Below are 18705 nucleotides of genomic sequence, written 5' to 3' on the forward strand. Positions count from 1 at the left end.
ACAACAGCAAACTACATCCCTCAAGGCTCAGTAGATGAGCTTTTCCCGGGAACATGGTACCTCACTCGTGTGGACGAGAAGCATCGCAGACAGTATGCCAGACGATCCATGAATGATGACAGACCCCTGGAGGCCGGACTGGTCAGTTCCAGCATGGCAGCTGAGGTATTTATGATGCCGTTTTCTTCTGGAAAGATCATCCGTAGCTCGCAGTCTGTATGCATGCTTGTACTTGCGCCTTAAATTCTCCCGCTAATTAGTGTTTCCACAATGTTGTGACACTGGCCTAGCCGGTTATCTTACCCGTTCCACAGAACAACATTATACTTGTGGAAAACAGCAATAAATATCTCTATTGACGTCACCTTTACTGAATGTGAGCAGGGTTCCCATGGGTCAATTTCTGGAACTTCATGGAGTTTGAAAAGGTCTATTCAAGACATTGAAAGTTAGTTGTTTTTTTTTGGCCAAGTCATGGAATATCAGGGGATTTTGTTTGTCACGTTAAATGTTAGTTTCCATTTGCTTTTTTAATCGCATTGTTTTACACCTGATGATTAGGCGATTTTCAAGCTATTTTTTCCCCTTTCACACTCATCAACCGGCAGTCAGTCAGGTCTAAATTTATAGGCTATATACATTTTAATGTTACAGTTTAGTTATATTTAGTAAATGTTAGGTGTTGTCTTTTTTACAGGGTTCATACACATTTTTACTACTAAAAGTGCATGACTTAGCCAGAACTTTCAAGTACATTTTCATGACGTAATGTCTACATATACATGGTAAATAATAAGAAAAACTATGACGTTCAAATTTATTACAGCATATCATAGAACACAACAATCTATTTTGCTTAAATTTGTTTTTATATCTATGTAAAGTTGATTTTGGTAATGCTTAAACAGCACCAACAATGTTAAGAGCAAGTTTTTGGCCAAGAACAGAAAAGAAGTAAAGAAAACTAACCTATATTCAAGTTAAGGCTGCACAATATATAGTTTCAGCATCGATATCACAATGTGTGCATCTGCAATAGTCACATCGCAAGATATGCAATGTTGGGATTATAGTTTAACATAGAGATTAATTATAATGGAGTAAACGTTTATCATCTTAATGCCTTTTTACAGAGATAGTTCACCCAAAAATTACTTACCATGTTCACTACACCCTTCACTTGTTTTAAACATTTATGAGTTTTCTTTTTTTTAATGAACACAAAGAGAATAAAACTTAATAACTCCTATAGCATTGAAACAAGTGAAGTGTGAGTAAATAGTGAGAACATTTTAATCTTTGAGTGAACTGTCCCTTTAAGTTCTGTGAGTGTGTGAACATTTCAATATTTCACATATTAAAACATCCGGCCACAAGAAATGTTTTGTAACTTTAATAAAGATTAAATAATAAACAATGAAGACTATGCAGTGCTGATTATTTCATATCTGTACTTGAATAGTGAATATCTGAAAACTATAATTCTACTATATGATTATAATAAAACTATATGATTTGTTTATCTCTGCTTGTCATTTATTTGTTATATATTATTTGTGATTCACTCCTTAACACAATCCTCCCAATTAATCCAAATAAACCTGCTAAATCATCTGGTGAAATTGTATTCACATCGCAATATACATCACAGAAATACAAAATATGGTAATGTCAGATTTTTCCAATATTGTGCAGCCCTGATTTAAGTGTAAAGATATTTACTAATCTAATTTTCATGACTTTTCCAAAACGTTGTGGGTTTTTCTGTTTTTCCAAAACTTTTCCAGGCCTGGAAATTGCCATGTCAAAATTCCATGACTTTTCCTGGTTTTCCAAGACCGTATGAACCCTGTTTTTATATACAGTTAAAGTCAAAATTATTAGTCCTCTTGTAAATTTTTTGCTTTTGCATTTCTGAAATAATGTTTAACAGGGCAAGAAAATTAGAGAAATGTTTAAATAACAATATTTAGAAATCTTGTCTCTGTTAAAGGGAAATTGAAGAAAAAAATATATAGGGGCACTAATAATTCAGGAAGGCTAATAATTCTGACTTCGACTGTATATCCAAGCCCTGAATCCAAGACCAATTTCCTCACAAGGACAATAAAGTACAGAATGACTCCACTCAACTAAAGTGAAATTCAGTCACCAGACTATCACAGACTATATGTTAACTGAGGCAAACATGTCAGGATATACATTTTTGGGTTTAATATGAGCACTTCAGTGTTTGGGTGTTAAAAAATAGACAAGATAAAAGCTAAATATACATTTTATAAAAATACTATCCAGCTATCAAATATAGGTGAGGGAACACTTCAAAGCCATGCAAATATCAAGTACATTCATTTTTATTTTGCAAATCTGAGGATAATCATCCATTGTGGTAGTGATAATTAAATTCCTACAAAATGACATTAAAATGCTTTTACACCTGCTGCATTTACAAATATAGCCTATGAATAGCCTAATAATAAACTATGCTTATTAAGAAATACATATTTATTATATTTTTACATTGTTAACTCCCAAAACATTTATGTGAATATGTTAATAAAAAATCTTAAACATTATCTGATTATTTAACTGCATTTTGCAACTCAAAGAGGGTATTTTAACCTGCAGGCAGCACAATAAACTAATAAAGATCCTAACTTCTGCCAGAAAAACAGCCATGCTGATTTGTCTTCAAAAGAATGGTTGGAGTCATTATCCTTCAAACTATTGTACATTCTTTTACAGGAAATTTTTATTTATTTGTTTTATTGTTGATTTTGTTTTAACTTACATTAAAAACGTAATAATAAAATAATGTGTTTTTATTTCTGGTCAATTTGTTTTTTGTTTGTTTTTGTTTTTTTTTTTTCATAAAAGAGAACCGATAAAGTACTAAACCGATAAGTGGTATCGATAAAAGTAGCAATACTGTAGTAAAACCTTAGCGATACCCGTCCCTAATATTACGAATGCACACATTGCGATTTCGATGCTGAATTGATATATTGTGCAGCCCTATAGTGGACAGTGCACTCTGCTACTTTTGGGCGGCACAGAAACAAACCGCCCTTTATGGCACAAGTCATTATAATCCATAATTTCGATAGCTCAGAGCAATGCTTTCCGTGTCCAGTGTGAAAGCCATTTTACATCACAAACAGACTACACCAAAGACTTTTTTTTTTTTTGTGCAAATTTTTGGTAGTTTTTCTCTGTTGACTGAAAAAAATGTTTTGGGTTGCTAATTTTTGGTCCATCTCTAGTTTGCAGGAGTTAAGAAAATGGTGTTCAGATTGTCCAAACTCTGACATCTAATTAACCTCGACACACGTCTGAATTACTACTGTGAAAACCTCCTCCTCATAACTACAGTCCATGATTTCTTTTTCTACAGTAAAACGTGTTTGTCTGACTGACTTTTATTTTTCTGTTTCTCAGCATATTCCCAGTCCGCTCAAGAAGATGCCCCGTATCCCCACTACCACAGCTGGCCCTGAGGTGGTCGTCATGAGCAACGGGGATCATTAAGTTCGCCTCTATGAGGTGCGCAATATGGCAGATCACAGCGAGGACACGTGATCTGTGGAGGAAAAAGGGCCCCAGGACTTCTGCAGCTATATCACCGATCAGCGAGTGGTAGAAAACCTCAAAGCTTTTTAAATGTTCCAGGACAGAATTAGTTTGACCGTCACTGTGTTGAAGATGGCAAAGGGTAGTTTAGTACATGGGAAGATTTGTCTGTGGTGAACTTCCACAAACTGCTGCTCAGAGTCGTCTATGCAGAAACTCTCAATCGTTTAATCCTTTTAAGTTCAAACGTCCCCCTGCTGGCATTTCACAAGCTCTGTGTTTTAGCATGAGGCTAATCCTATCGTTTAAAATGGATGATGCTTGAGGGGGCCGGCGCATCGAACCTCGAAGCATCCCTAATTGTTTTTAACTGAAGTAAAACCTGTTGTCTGTATCGTTAGGTCCGCGTCAGAATTTCTTTTAAAAACTTTTTCTAGTCAGTCTTACCGCCATGGCCATGTCAGGGAAATGTGCCTGGATCACATATATTTATGAGCCATACAGTTTTAATTTCAAAGATTTATATAGTGATTGTTTAGTCGCTGCTAAACTGGCATATTTTAGCTTTTATGTCGTTTGAAACGAGAATCGTTTTGGATTTTCTTTCTTGCAAAAGTTGATGGTGTTCATGTTCAACATTTATTGTTGAGGACTAGGCCAAAATCGATGAAAGTTGTAATAATCGGTCATCTTTTGAACCGTCGTAGATTTAAAAAAGACACCACTGTCATGTCATCCATTAACCCAATTGGCATCATCCCTAATTCCACATTGTTGATCTGTTGATAACCTGCAACGATTTCATGAGCTCAAGTGATCAAAAACGTTTGATTGTCGCAACCACAAAGCACTTCTCGGTAACCATTTGAACGTCAAGATTTTGTGGTAGGGGAGAAGCAATATAAACAGTAATAATATAAATCGTAAACAGTAGCACCTTAAAATCTTGATGTTAAATATAGACTATTATAAGCTAAAAGCAAACCAGAGAGATTATAAAGCTAATTGCTGAAACACTGATAGCGAGATGGTATTTCCTTTATGAACATTCTTCAGTCCGTGGGTCCATGTTAACATCTGAAGAAGAAAAAAAAAACAGCACTTCTGGTCCAGCTGCATATCCATCAACCTCCAGAAGCCTTATTTTAACCATGTACAAAACACACACACACACACACACACAGATAAAAAGGGTTTATTTTGGCTAAATTGTACAGAGATTTTTCTTTTCATTCTGCTGCCAGGACATGTTGACTGTAAAGTTTTAACTTGAAACAGCCAATGTTTACAAGACGTTTCCCAGAGATCAGCAATGTACAGGACTAACTTATATTTGTGGATGGACTAAACAACAAAAAATTGTGCCCATCAGGTGGAATTTGTAGCAAAGCAAGCTGTACAGACAATGTCAAAACTCTGTGGGAATCTGCTCATATATGAACTGAGAATTAAAGGTTCATTTGCTGAAGTCTCGGTTTATTCTTTGAAGCTGGAGCTTTGGATTTCAATGTTTTGTGTTGAGTGAATGTTCAGTCATGTGTTTTGCTAATATTTACATATTTAACATAGACTCACACGCTTTTACTTTGTCAGACAGAGAGAGTGGCCTAAATATATGGCTGAGGGAAGGAGTCCAATTCTGCATTTACACTAGATGACGCTTAACACATTCCTCACATGCACACAGTTTAGATGGAAATCATAGAGCTAGCTACTAAATATTAAAGATGTAAACCTACAATAGTCTCACGGTTCGGTTATGATTATCATGCCATCAATTCGATATCACGGTGCATTTACGATGCTTTCCATAAACAATTACAGTATATATTTAACTTAACAGCACGAGAATTCTTCTATTAAAATGTATAAATATATTTATGTATTATTTGTAATACAATTTTGTCCTTTAGTACAAGCAGTCCGATAAGTAAACTGTACATTGAACAACTCCAGTATATGCACAGAACAACATGAGCTTTTACAGCAAATAAACAAGGGCTGTTTCTCAATATGCGTTCTTCAGCGGTCTTGTGTCCTCGTGTTCTTGTGAAACGTCATCATCAGCTGCCAAGTTCAGTTCCAATACTCATGACCTTAAGTACGGAGGACGCGTGAAACTTCCCGGATGTGTTCTTGATATCGAGGACGCATCGATGCAGACTTGAGCACCGAACTTGCTCTGGAAGTCCCAGAAGTCATTGCGACTGAAGGTGGGAAGCGCTGCATTTTATCGAGATTTATTATTAAAGTTCATAGATATGACTTATTTACCTCAGGAGTTTCCCTAAATGAAACGGTGAAAGTAAACATTACCATGGGCATCCTAATAAAGGAATAAACACATTAAGGGTGTTTGTTTGCTGAAATTCGTTTTAAAATCAGTTTTATTTATATTGTGCAACATCTATTAATAATGTTTTTATGCAAAGTATATATTTTGAAAAGGGGAAAAACAATAAATCGTTGTATGAAGGCTGTAATGTTTAAATAATTTACCATTTAAAACACATGAAGGTCATGTGACCATCAGGAAGAACGCAGCATCTCAATTCTCAAAGGACGCGTACTCTGCCCTCGCGGTCTCCTGAGTTCGTTCTTCCAAGGACACCTGGCAAGACCGGTCTCCACAAGAACAAAAGTCCGTTCTCTGTGTTCTTGGAATTGAGAAACAGCCAATGAGTTTATTTGCTTTATGAGCCCTGTCGAGTGAGTTCTTACACCCTTGTGATTGGTCAACCGCTCAACAGAAAGGGCTGCGATTGGCTCTAATGCTCTGGCTCCAGCAGAGTTTCTGTGTTTTTAAATAGTTGGTATGTTTTAATTACTCGCGCTTGCCTTCCCTCACCTTAGCGCAGGGATCAACCAAAGTCGGTCCTGAAGGTCCGGTGCCCTGCAGGGTTTAGCTCCAACTTGCCTCAACACACCTGCCTGGGTGTTTCAAGTATACCTAGTAAGAGCTTGATTAGCTAGTTCAGGTGTGTTTGATTAGGCTTGGAGCCAAAATCTTCAGGACACCGGCCCTCCAGGAACAAGTTTGGTGATCCTTGCCTTAGCGCATATGAGATAAATGATATCAATTTGTAAGAACCGGTTATCATGTATTACTGAACTGATATTGAATTGTTCACGTCTGCATCACGGTGCACCAAAGAAACAATTAACTTTGACACCCCTACTAAATATATACAGTCAAGCCTCAAAATATTCAGAACTCTGGCAAATTCTGACAAAGTTTTTGTTTGTAAATGTAAATAAAAGTTGAGAAACATTTCTTCATCAAAATGATGCATCTAGTACATTGTCGTCTCATCTTTTGGGAGGAACTCGTGTGGCAAAAAGTGCTGATTGAAAAATACTAACTTTAAATCGGAATTGGCGAAGTGGAATGGATAATTTTGGGCTTAACTTACTAACTACTGTATATATAAACACACACACACACACACACGTCACCATTTTTTTCTAAAAACATATTTCCAAAGGTGCCGTTGACTTGAAATTTTCATCAGATATTGGTAACAACTGAAGAAATCCACATATGCAAAGAAAACATGTTATTCATTTACAATGAAGTGTGATAAAATGAAATGACACAGGGAAAAAGTGTTGAACACATGAAGAAAGGGAGCTGTAGGAAGGCACTGAAAGCCCAGACAGCAGCTGAAACCTCTCAGTAGATCTTCAGCAACCTTCTGCTCTTCTTCAGTGTAAATAAAGATCAGCTGCTTCAGTCCAACATCTACATTAGCAGGAGGATGAAATAAGGGTGGACAGATGTTCAAGATCATCTAAACTGGGCCGATCAGCAAGCCCTGCACTGAGACACCAGCGAATCAGCTGACGACACTTACGCACAACACAGTCTTCAGAAACACACAACAACACACTTCTGCTCACTGGCCACGCCATCTCTGAATGTGTCTGAATCTCTTACCTGTTGACAAGCTCCTAGAAAAGGTCAGTCTGCTTCTGGACGTGACCCTCCGTGCGCCTCTGAAGGGGAAACAGTCACAGAGGAGCGTCACTCCTTCTGACCACACTGTAGCTGAGTGGCATTGTAGAGATGTCTGCGAAACCACTCAGCAGGAGTGCCCGAGAGACACAAGAAGACCACAAACATCTGCACAAACAAATTCCCTTCAGTTGATCAGCAGACGTTCACAGACATCAACAGAACGTTCCCTTTTGTAACTCAAACCCACCTGCAAAACGCAGCCGATCGCTTCAGCAGATCTCCACAGCCGAAGTCCAGCAGCTTGATGTCCTGTGGAGGTTGTCTGGCAGGTTCTGTGGCTTGACGACCTGGTGCAGGACGCCGCAGCTCTCGCAGTGTTTCAGCGCCGCCATCAGCTGCACCAGTACTTTCTTGGCCAGACGCTCATCCAGACAGCCGTTCTCACAGAAGCTCTGAAGATCTTGACAAGGAGCCAGACGGTCCAGGATCAAGACGTACCGTCTGGGACGGTCAAACCAGTCCAGCAGCTGCAGGACACTGGGGCAGCAGGAGCTGAAGTGACGCGGGTCATCAATGCCACCTCAAGCGGCAGCCAACCCTGACCGTCCTGCAGGACAAACCCTCCATTATATCCAGGACTGAATCAAACACCATAGACTCACACAAAACATACAACTTTCAGTGTCTCGGGGGTCCGGTCCTTCAACATGTACTTGATGTTCACCTGCAGACAGAAAAAGCAGAGTAAATCACACCTGCTTGATGGAGACACATGACATTTACTGACAGCAACATTTCTAAAGCATGTCTGAATGAAGGAGGGAAGATCTCTTACTGGCAGTCCATCAGACCTGCGGACCCCAGCAAACACAGAGCCGAATCCACCTCGCCCCAGCAACGGGCCCTTCAGGTACAAGTCTGCAACACAGAAGAGCACAAGAAATGAAGAGAGAAGAGAAAACATGCTGCAGTGTCTTCAATGACAAATCATTTCCTAACTGAGACATAAGATCTGGAAGATTTGAGCTGTGCTGACCTCTGCGAGAGCGTTTGGCCGGTCTCCGGGAAGAGGTGGACGGTGTTTGCTGGCTGCTGCTTTGCCTTTTCCTCTTGCTGTTCATCTGGTCTGTGGATGCAGAATCAGCCAAATGCAGAAGAGGAGGCAAATGTAATGTTTTAAATCTAATCATTTCAAATGGACCGTTTTTTATTTTCTTGCTGTTGTTCACAATCACAAAGATTTTAGTGACACCAGTCTGCCAGAAATCAGAGTAGAGGCAGGTGAAGCGTGCAGGAGTAAGAATTTCAAAAACATTTGGAAAAAAAAAAGTATAAATATGACAAACAACGAAACGCAGCTTCCTCCTGCTGTCTCACCAAAACACCCGTCAGATGATGAGCACTCTGAGCTTGTTAAGAAAGGGCCTGTTCCAATAACAATTTCCTGTGAAACGACTGCCAATTCACAAACTGCAATTACTCAGTTCATATGAAAAACTGTTGTTAAATGTTTAAAGTTATAATTTACTCACAGATTTCTTAACTGAAGCTTCAGAGCGAGAGAAATTGTTCACTTTGAGTTTGACGATTGCTAATGGAAAGCTGAAGAATGTTGATTTAGTTTCAGTAGTTTTTTTTGTGGTGGAGAAGTGGTGCTTGAGGAAGAATGTAGATGTAGATGTAGCACCCACTGACAAACAAATAAAAGAAAAATGTTGTACATTAGGAAGATAAACGTTCTTTTAAATATTAAAATCTACTTATACTTTACTAAAACATACTGTATATATATATATATATATATATATATATATATATACATACATACATACACACACAGTTGAAGTCAGAACTATTAGCCCCCCTGAGAACTAACTAATTAATTAGAACTACCTGTTAACTAGGCATGTTAGGGTAATTAGACAATTTAATTTAGAACGATGGTTTGTTCTGTAGACTATCGAAAAAAATTTGCATAAAGGGGCTAATAATATTGAACTTGAAATGTTTTTTAAAAATTAAAATCTGCTTTTCTAGCCGAAATAAAACAAATAAGACTTTCTACAGAAGAAAATTCTGAGAATTGAGAAAATTGATTTATATATATATATATATATATATATATATATATATATATATATATATATATATATATATATAATTATTATTATTAATTTATATTCACAGTATATATACAGTTGAACTCAGTTGAATTATTAGCCATCCTTTGAATTTTATTTCTTTTTTAAATATTTCCCAAATTATGTTTAACGGAGCAAGGAAATTTTTTACAGTATGTCTGATAATATTTTTTCTTCTGGAGAAAGTCTTATTTGCTTTATTTAGGCATTTTAAGGTCATTTTTTCGATAGTCTACAGAACAAACCATCGTTATAAAATAACTTGCCTAATTACCCTAACCTGCCTAATTAACTTGGTTAAGCCTTTAAATGTCACTTTAAGCTGGATAGAAGTGTCTTGAAAAATATTTAGTCCAATAATATTTACTGTCATCATGGCAAAGATCAAATAAATCAGTTATTAGAAATGAGTTATTAAAACTATTATGTTTAGAAATGTGTTGAAGAAATCTTTTCTATGGTAAAGAGAAATTGGGGTAAAAAATAAACAGGGGAGCTAATAATTATAGCTAATAATACTGACTTCAACTGTTAACACACAAACACACACAAGCTTTTTATCCTGCAGCTTATTTCTCTAAAATGCTAGGGCCCTGAGTCTGAAGTGGTTTGAAGCTGAAAGATAAATCACACACAACAAACACTTTCACTGGTCACTTTTTTCACTCTTTCTATTGGGACTTGCAGTTTTTATGGAGCAACTCTGCAGTTTTCCATCATTATAATTGTTTTAAAGAATAAAAAACATATATCAAAATCTCTTTTTAATAATTTTTTTTTGTTTCATGTAAACTTCTATGATCTTTTCATATCAGTCAAACATCGTACAGCAATAAACAGTGACAAATTAAAAACACTCACCTCCTCTTTCTTCACCCATGTGGGACATGGACAATCTCCTCCAACCTGCAATAAAACAAGAAAATACAGATAAAATATAAAAATCTATTTAAAACAAAGTAAATAAATAAAAATGTAAATAAAGGGAAATAAATAAATAAAAGGAAAATAAAAACTAAAATAAAAATAAAAACTGATTAATGAAGTTGTGCTCTTCGTTAGTCTTCTCTCGGAAATCCTCGAACAGCCTCAGAAATCTCAGGATTCGCACAGAATTGCTCTGCAAAAGTCGCCTCGTCTCTCAGGATTCGCACAGAAATGCTCTGCAAAAATCGCCTCGTCTCTCAGACAAAAGATTGCGATGGTTTGGGTTTTTATTTGCAGACAGAACTTATATTATAACACGCTCAACGAACTTGAACGCCATCTTGGATCCCCCCCGCGGCCTGCGCCCCCCCTCTCCTCCACCACCGATGACGAATAAATAGAACGAATTTTATTGCCGTTACGTCACTGGACAGAATTCAGATTTTCCTCAGAGTGACAAACGAACGAGTATAGTGAACATTGATTTAACGACTTTAGCGACTTGTTTTTTATCTTAAATGGCAAATAACACGTCAGCTGCGTTTTTTAATCGAGTTAATACGATCACGACTGAGTTTGTCAACGAAAATCATCGAAGTGACACGATGGCTTCTCCTTCACCTTCTACCGTGATGAGAAGCCCAACAGGTGAGATGAGAGTTTACAAAAACGGTGTATTTCCACGTATTATTTAATAATACAGTAAATTATGAAGTTAAAAGTAAAATAATATTAATATATTGCCATGTAAGGTTATTCGTGTTGCAAATATGCAACGTCTCTTCATTGTAATGTGTTTTTGTGTGTGTAGTTATGGTTTTGTATATTTTTGTGATAGAGCCCTGCTCTTATATGTAATGACATTCTGGTTTTTAAGTTTCTCCTTTACACTCAACAGAAATTGTGCCTTGTTAATGTTTCTGATAAAAATCATTTTAATTTTACTTTAATTTAAATCCTTCGTGTAGACCTGCATAGTAATTTTCTTAGTTTTTGATGGTGTGGAGGAATATTTGTTATATTTTAGCAAACTGAGTGAGAATATTATATTTAAGTCTTTATTTGTTTAAGCAGGGATGAATTAATACAATTGAGGTAAAGTTGGTTTTATATTCACGCATTCCGACTTTCTCCTCAATAATTTAACAGTAAATATTTTTGCTAAATAGTTGCTTTTAGGTTTTTTCCTGATGTCTAATATGGTCTTATGACTTACCGACTATTTGTCAGCTTGTGTTTGTCATTTTACATCATAGAAATGATTTGCAATTCCACATAATTAATTTCAGTTTTCAAACATTTTCTATTATAATTGTACATTTATTGTTGTTGTTTCTTTTGTGTGATTGTCTTTCATATTTCTCATTTACAACAGTGTGTTTATTTTAAACCTGTGATTAAAGAGTTTTCTAATATTTCCCTGTTCATTTCCTTTATTTCAGAAAACACAGAGAAAAGGAGGAAAGGGAATAAAGCCTCTGCTTTCTTTAAGAGAGCATGGAAGGCTGTGAAGCGCCCTTTCCTTTGCTGTGACCGGAACAGAGTGGTTCCCTTTGAACCACGGTCAGATGTCGATGATTTCCAGCATCTGCCTGTTCCAGGTCCCTCCAGGACCGTCGCAGCACATGCAGACCTTGAGCCGGTGTGGCTGCCAGGCCAGGTCTGTGAAGATCTTCAGCCGTTGAGTGTTCCGGGCCCCTTCAGCATCGAGCAAACAGCAGATGTGCCGAATGCAGATCCGGCCCGTCCAGAGTCCTCGACGGCCCTCACAGGTCATGTTGATACTGAGCTGGTGTGTCTGCCAGGCCAGGTCTGGGAAGATCCCCAGCCAATCAGTGTCCATGACCTCTCCAATATTAAGAACATGACGGATGCAGATTCGGCCTGTCCTGAGTCGCCTCCGTCTGTTCAAGACCCCTCTGATATTGATGGGACTGATGGTGAGTCATCCTGAATTTGGTTCATTTTATTTCTGCCGTCTGTTATTTTTTATGCTTTGTTGTTTTTAGCTTATAAATCAGACAGTGTCATTTGATGTACTGTTGGTTGTGTATTAATTAATACAGTGCTAAACATATATGAGTGCACCCCCCACTAATCTCTCATTTAAATTCAGATTTTCTATAGGAGGCTTTATAATATTATATTTGTGCATGTACATTAGTTCAGTCAGAACTGAAGCCAAATCTGGAGCTTATCTAACAAAATAACTAAATAATGGTTCAAAAATAAGTAGCCCAAATGTATATGTTCAGGGAAAATATTCAATTAAATTTTCAAAATTAGCAAAAATCAAAGAGAAACAAAAAATATTGACAATTTTGTTGAAATTTTGTAGTTTGTAAATTTTGCAATATTTTGCATGATATTAATTGTTTTATCTTTCCATTTCTAAAGATGTTCTGTGACTAAATTATGATTGTAATAAATGAATCTGTTTGATAAATCTGTTTTGTTCAAATGCACCAATATATATTACCCAGATTCACTGAGAAATGGATAAAAACATTCCTTTTCTAAATGGGGTGTACTGCATATATGAATATGCTGAGCGCTGTAGCTGCAGCTCTGTTCATGGAGATGTTTCTGTTTGTTTTCTTCATTTTAGAAAAACCCAAGAAAGGAAGGAAAGGCAAAAGAGTCTCTGCTTTCTTCAAGAGAGTATTGAAGGCTGCAACACGCCCTTTCCTGTGCTGTGACACGGATGTAGTCCAGCATCTTACACCACAACCTGAACCCGAGCCTGAGCCCGAGCCAGAGCCTGTGCCTGAACCTGAACCTGAACCTGAGCCTGAGCCTGAACCTCAACCTGAGCCAGAGCCCGAGCCAGAGCCCGAGTCCAAGTCTGAGTCTGAGTCTGAGTCAGAGCCAGAGTCAGTTCTTGAGGAGCCTGAAGAGGCTTCTGGGCTCACTCTTGGTAAGTGATCATTTCCTTTTATTATTATAAATTAGTAATCAGTTTACTCCTGCAATTCTGATGGAAGTTTCTGCTTTCAGCTCATTGCATTAGATCCAGATTTAAAGGATTCGAGTCATTTATTTGATCCGTTTCATACCAGACAATGCAAGTAAATCTCCCTGCTTATACGAGCGTATGGGACGCTCAGGGGGTTCAGGTGTCGTGCACACAAGATGAAAGGGGTAGTTCCAGTAAGAGAACAGGAGAAGGATTCCCAGTTTTGTAAGTTTAATCAAGCTGGAATGTCATTACACACATGTGGTCTATAAGACAGAAAAATACAAAGAGGAACAATTGCTAATGTTAGTAAATTATACAACAAACTTATTAATTAAGATACAAATAAACATACATCGAGTAATTGTGAATTATAAAGACAATGATGAATTAAACATACTGTTGTAAGCAATTGGAATGACCATTTAGTATTATTGTACAGGCTAAATCTACCCAACGGTGAACATTTTACGAATTATTGACTCAATCAGGTGATATATATTAAATAGATACATAAAATAGGTTATATCAAACTATGAATCAATGTGAATATCCAGTTCAAAGTCCGAAATGAGATCGTTGGGTTTGATAACATGTGGTTTCACTTTCGGTTATGGCGCACGTGGGAATCACGAGACATACAGTGTGATTTACAAGACAATAACAGTAATCAGAACATTTATCTGGATCAAAGGATAGCAAACAAAAGGGACTCACCCATAATCAATTACACACTGGTGTAAAACATGTACAAATCGGTTGCACAGTCCAGCCAGCCGATCGGCAGCCTGTGTCTCTCCAGCCGTCATGACTGCCTTTTTGTCACTGAACTCCCTATCACCAAACCTTCCTCTAGGGGTCGTTAAAGGGCTTTCTCACACAGCCGCCCCCAAATGTAAGTGAGTACATTTGAAATAGTGAGATATCCTAACTAAGTATCGGGATTAACAGGGTCATCATCAGTGTGTTTCGGTAGAGGGACTAAACGAGATACGGGTCTAACATAAGTGCGGTTGCGTACCTGAACCTCAACCGATCTGGTTCGCCCATCAAGTCCAGGAAAGGTATTAGTTACTTTCCCTACTGGCCAACATGCTCGTGGGAGTTGTGGGTCCACTATCAGTACCACTTGGTCTAGCCCAATTTCCCCACCATCTTTGCGCCACTTCTGCCTTTCTTGTAAATTTGGTAAATAGTAGTGTATGAATCTAGACCAAAAATGGTCAGCAAGTATTTGACTATGTTTCCATCTTCTGGTTCCCAGAACATTACTTGAGTCGTAAAATACTTGTGGGAGAGAAGAATCATGGCGACCCATTAAAAGAATGTTGGGTGTAATAGGGTCCAGATCCGATACATCGGAAGACACATATCCCAGAGGCTTGGCATTTAGGATGCCTTCTACCTCGATGAGCACTGTTCGCAGTACAGTCTCAGTCACTGTTAGATCCTTCAATACTACTTTAAGGGCCTGTTTTACTGACTTAACCTCCCGTTCCCAAACTCCCCCAAAATGAGGGGCTCCAGGTGGGATAAATCTAAATGTAATTTGTTGTTCTGCCAATTGCTCTCTGAGTTGGGGAATCATAGATTCGTAGGCTGCTCTCAATTCTTTGTCTCCTCCAACAAAGTTTGTCCCATTATCACTAAGGAGCTCAAATGGTTTCCCTCTTCGTGATATGAATCTGCGGAGAGCCATTAGGAATGCGTCTGTATCAAGACTTTCTACTAGGTCAAGATGAATACAACGAGTGGTCAAACATTTGAAAACTATTCCCCACCTTTTCTCTGTCCGTCTGCCAATCTTCACTGTGAATGGGCCAAAGCAATCCATTCCAGTGGAGTAGAATGGGGGTTTGTACAAACGAAGACGTGTCGGTGGAAGGTCAGCCATCTTAGGCATTTTTGGCTTAGCACGCCATTTCTGGCAGTCTGTACACAAGTATTGATGCTTCTTGATGGCTTCCCTTCCTCTCAGAATCCAGTATCGTCTTCTTACCTCAGCGAAGACTCGCTCTGGTCCAGGATGTAGTAGGGTGGTATCATAATCCTTGATTAGAAGCTTTGTGAGGTAGTGTTGTGGATCAAGAACAACAGGGTGTGTCGTGTCTAGTTCCAGATGATGAGCATGTCTTAACCTCCCTCCAACCCTAATAAGTCCACTGACCTCATCATACTCAGGTGATAAAGATGCTAATCTGCTGTTGGATGGTAATGGTCTATTAGTGGTAAGAGCTTTAAACTCTTCCGGAAAGGAATCTCTTTGAGACTGTTGTAGGAGAAGTTTCTCTGCTAGAATGTAACTACCTGAGTCATCTTGCGGCTGGGTTTGAGGTGTAGCCGCCCCGTGAAGGGATGTCACAGTGGCTTTTAATAGTTCAGCCCATGTGCTGAATTGATTGACATCAGGGAGGGTGGTGTCTGGACAGGTAAGAACATGCAGACAGATTACTGACTTTTTTAATTCTGTCACTGGTTCTGGTTCATCTGCTGGTAAAGTGGGCCAGCATGAATCTGGTTGATAAAGAAATGGTGGTCCATTAATCCAGTGGCAAGGTGGTGTCAAACTGTTTAAGGTCTGACCTCGGGTTATGACATCAGCAGGGTTGTTCGCTGAATCAACATATCTCCACGAATTAATGTTGGTGAGGGACTGGATCTCGGCCACTCTTGTTCCAACAAAGACTTTGTATCTGCACGAGTCAGATTTAAGCCATTGTAGCACTGTAGATGAGTCTGACCAGAGAATGATGCGATTGATGTCAACAGTTAATTCTTCTTGGAGTATGTTAGCTACTTGTGCCCCAGTGAGTGCTGCACTCAATTCTAATCGGGGGATTGTCATTTGTTTCCGAGGTGCTACTCTTGAGCGGGCTAACACAAATGAAATGTGCACATGTCCTTGATCATTTTCAGTGCGCATGTAGGCTACAGAGCCATAAACCCTTTCGGATGCATCGCAGAATATATGCAATTCTCGATTAAGTTTGTCTGCCTGCCAGTCAGAGGGGCTGTAGCACCTGGGGACAGCAATGTGATTCAAACCTTGGAGCTCTTGTAGCCAGGTTTGCCATCGGCTTAACAAACTCTCAGATGTGATTGGGTCATCCCATGTTAGGTTGGTCTTCCACAAATCCTGGACCAGTACTTTCGCTCTAGTTGTAAATGGAATTAGATAACCGATTGGATCATATTGAGAAGCCAACACTTTGTAGACATTGCGTAAAGTGGGCTCAAAGCATTCGATCTGGCTGGGTTTGTAACTGAATGAGTCTGAGAGGCAGTTCCATAGTAGCCCTAGTGTCCCTTCTAGGAGGTCAGTACTCTTTTGTGATAGCCAAAGTTCGCTATTGGAAGATCTAGCATCAGGAGGGAGATGCTGAATGACCTCTGGTTTGTTACTAGCCCATTGACGGAGCTCAAATCCACAGGTGAGCAAAAGTTGTCGTAAGTTGTCTACTAATGCTCTAGCTTCAGCAACAGTTTGAAGGCTATGGAGGCAGTTATCCACATAAAAGGAACCTTTAACTGTACTCTCCAGTACTGGGTCTCCATCGGAGTGGGTCTGAGCGATCATCTGGAGTGCATATATGGCACAGCACGGGCTGCACGTGGTGCCGAACGGTAAGACTTGCCATTCGTAGATCTTGGGTTGGTTGCTCTTTCTTAATAAATCTAGCATTTTCTGTTTGATACATTGTAGCTGCTTTATTAGAAATACGCTTTGCTTGCGACTTCATTTGTAGCCATTCTGATAGATCAGGTAAGGTATAGGTGCGATCCGTACCAGTCTGTAGAATACCTCGGCTGAAGCAGTACTCTACGAATCCATCCCTGTTCGATGGTGGCATCTTGCTTAGCAATCGGTCAACATGAGAGCCACAGCGCAACTCATATCCATTTGGGCCTTCCAAAGTTTTGAGCATGCCTACTAGAGTTTGGATGGACAGAGAAAAGGAGTCAAAAGCTTCTGCATCACCGAACTTGACTGCGGGGGCGTTCAGTATGATACTAAGTTCTGATTGGACTAGTTGCCGTGGCTGTCCATATTTATCTTGCAGTGCTTGCATGGCTGCGGTGTATGGCTTAGGGTCGTACATGTATGCCTTTGCTAACTGCAGTGCGCTGGGGAGTTTTAAATGACTTAGAAGGACCTGATATTTGTAATGTTCACTCAGGTGAGGTTGATTATTCATTACATTTTCTAAGGCCATCTTTAATAAGGCAAAATCACTCTCTCTACCAGTGTCAAAATGTGGGATAGCTGGCTTAGGGACCCCGTAGGCAGAAGCGGCTAACATGTCAAGACCGGGAAATTGAGCTAGAGAGGGGTACAACCCTGACCGAATAGGAGAAGTATCAGGTGCGGGACCAGTGTACGGTGCAGATGTCCCATCAGGGATAGAATGCTTAGAGGGGTAGCATTGTACTTGTAGTGGAGATCCCACAGTTACAGTAGCGGGTGATGGAACTACATTGTGGACCCTGACAGATGGTGCCTGACTATAGGTAGCAGAATTAGCAGCACAATATTGCGGCTTATTCACTAAAGATGATTCAAATGTCAAGGGAGCAACAAGATCTAAATTTGACATTAAGGTGGGCGGTATGGTACTTAATGCAGCTAATGAATTTGTAACTGTGTTGGGTTGAGTTATATTAGGAGTTGAGGTGACACAAATCAACTGAGGTTCAGAAACAGTAACCGCACTGTTTGTTACAGGTAATACAGGGGGATGCATTACTGAAGACGCGGGTACAAAGGAAACGTGACAAGGAGTAGAGTGACTAGGCATTAATTGTACTGATGCGTTAAGGTTCACAGCATTGTCATGTTGCGGGCTTACCTCAGGCCGAAGATCAACAGCTAGGCTGGACTGTGATGCATTAACACTGACATCTGGGGATTCCTGTTTAAGAAGTTCACACACAAATTTAGCAGCTTTAAGCTCGTTTTGTACCTTTTTTAGACGACGTCTGGTATCTACTTGCTTAGCTATTGACTCTCTAGCCTTAGTGGCTTGTTCCTGTATATACTGTGCTTCTCTAGCTTGTGTATCTAGTCTCTCACACTCTTTATCTACAATGGCCTCCTCTTCGATCTGCTGTTGTAGTTCTTCCAAGTCCATAGTCTTTAGTTTTTCTTCCAACAT

At 39.0% G+C, this 18705-nt stretch overlaps 3 protein-coding genes across 15 annotated transcripts in view; 2 read left to right on the forward strand and 1 right to left on the reverse strand.

The window, feature by feature from the left end:
* The window catches only part of hmgcs1 (3-hydroxy-3-methylglutaryl-CoA synthase 1 (soluble)), a 20705-nt gene extending 15654 nt beyond the window's left edge, over window positions 1-5051 (forward strand). Inside the window, exons 9-10 of one of the 2 annotated variants that reach the window (XM_087269119.1) lie at window positions 8-165; window positions 3439-5038. In XM_087269119.1, the coding sequence (XP_087125245.1) occupies window positions 8-165; window positions 3439-3528 (248 nt within the window). In that variant the 3' untranslated portion in view covers window positions 3529-5038. 2 annotated transcript variants of the gene reach the window in all.
* The window catches only part of LOC141376290 (serine/threonine-protein kinase pim-3-like), a 24054-nt gene continuing 10098 nt past the window's right edge, over window positions 4750-18705 (reverse strand). Inside the window, exons 1-9 of one of the 12 annotated variants that reach the window (XR_015500781.1) lie at window positions 10531-10966; window positions 9061-9218; window positions 8906-8983; window positions 8565-8654; window positions 8364-8432; window positions 8202-8252; window positions 7776-8135; window positions 7508-7693; window positions 4750-7390 (exon numbers count right to left, since the gene is read on the reverse strand). Coding sequence is in view for 7 of the 12 variants with exons in the window: in XM_087270192.1 (XP_087126318.1) it covers window positions 8016-8135; window positions 8202-8252; window positions 8364-8446; window positions 8565-8718 (408 nt within the window). In the remaining 5 variants the exon portion in view is untranslated. Of the gene's footprint in view, window positions 7391-7507; window positions 7694-7775; window positions 8253-8363; window positions 8447-8564; window positions 8984-9060; window positions 9219-10530; window positions 11026-18705 lie in introns of those variants that run through there. The other 11 variants (XR_015500780.1, XM_087270194.1, XM_087270191.1 and 8 more) reach the window with 11 other exon arrangements.
* Window positions 10813-18705, forward strand: part of LOC137496553 (uncharacterized) — an 11905-nt gene continuing 4012 nt past the window's right edge. The window contains exons 1-3 of the mRNA XM_087270134.1: window positions 10813-11244; window positions 12039-12536; window positions 13205-13513. Coding sequence (XP_087126260.1) covers window positions 11115-11244; window positions 12039-12536; window positions 13205-13513 — 937 coding nt within the window. The 5' untranslated portion in view covers window positions 10813-11114. The remainder of the gene's footprint in view (window positions 11245-12038; window positions 12537-13204; window positions 13514-18705) is intronic.

This window comes from Danio rerio, chromosome 10, assembly GCF_052040795.2.
Source record: "Danio rerio strain M-AB ecotype USA chromosome 10, GRCz13ab, whole genome shotgun sequence".
Taxonomy (NCBI): Eukaryota; Metazoa; Chordata; class Actinopteri; order Cypriniformes; family Danionidae; genus Danio; species Danio rerio.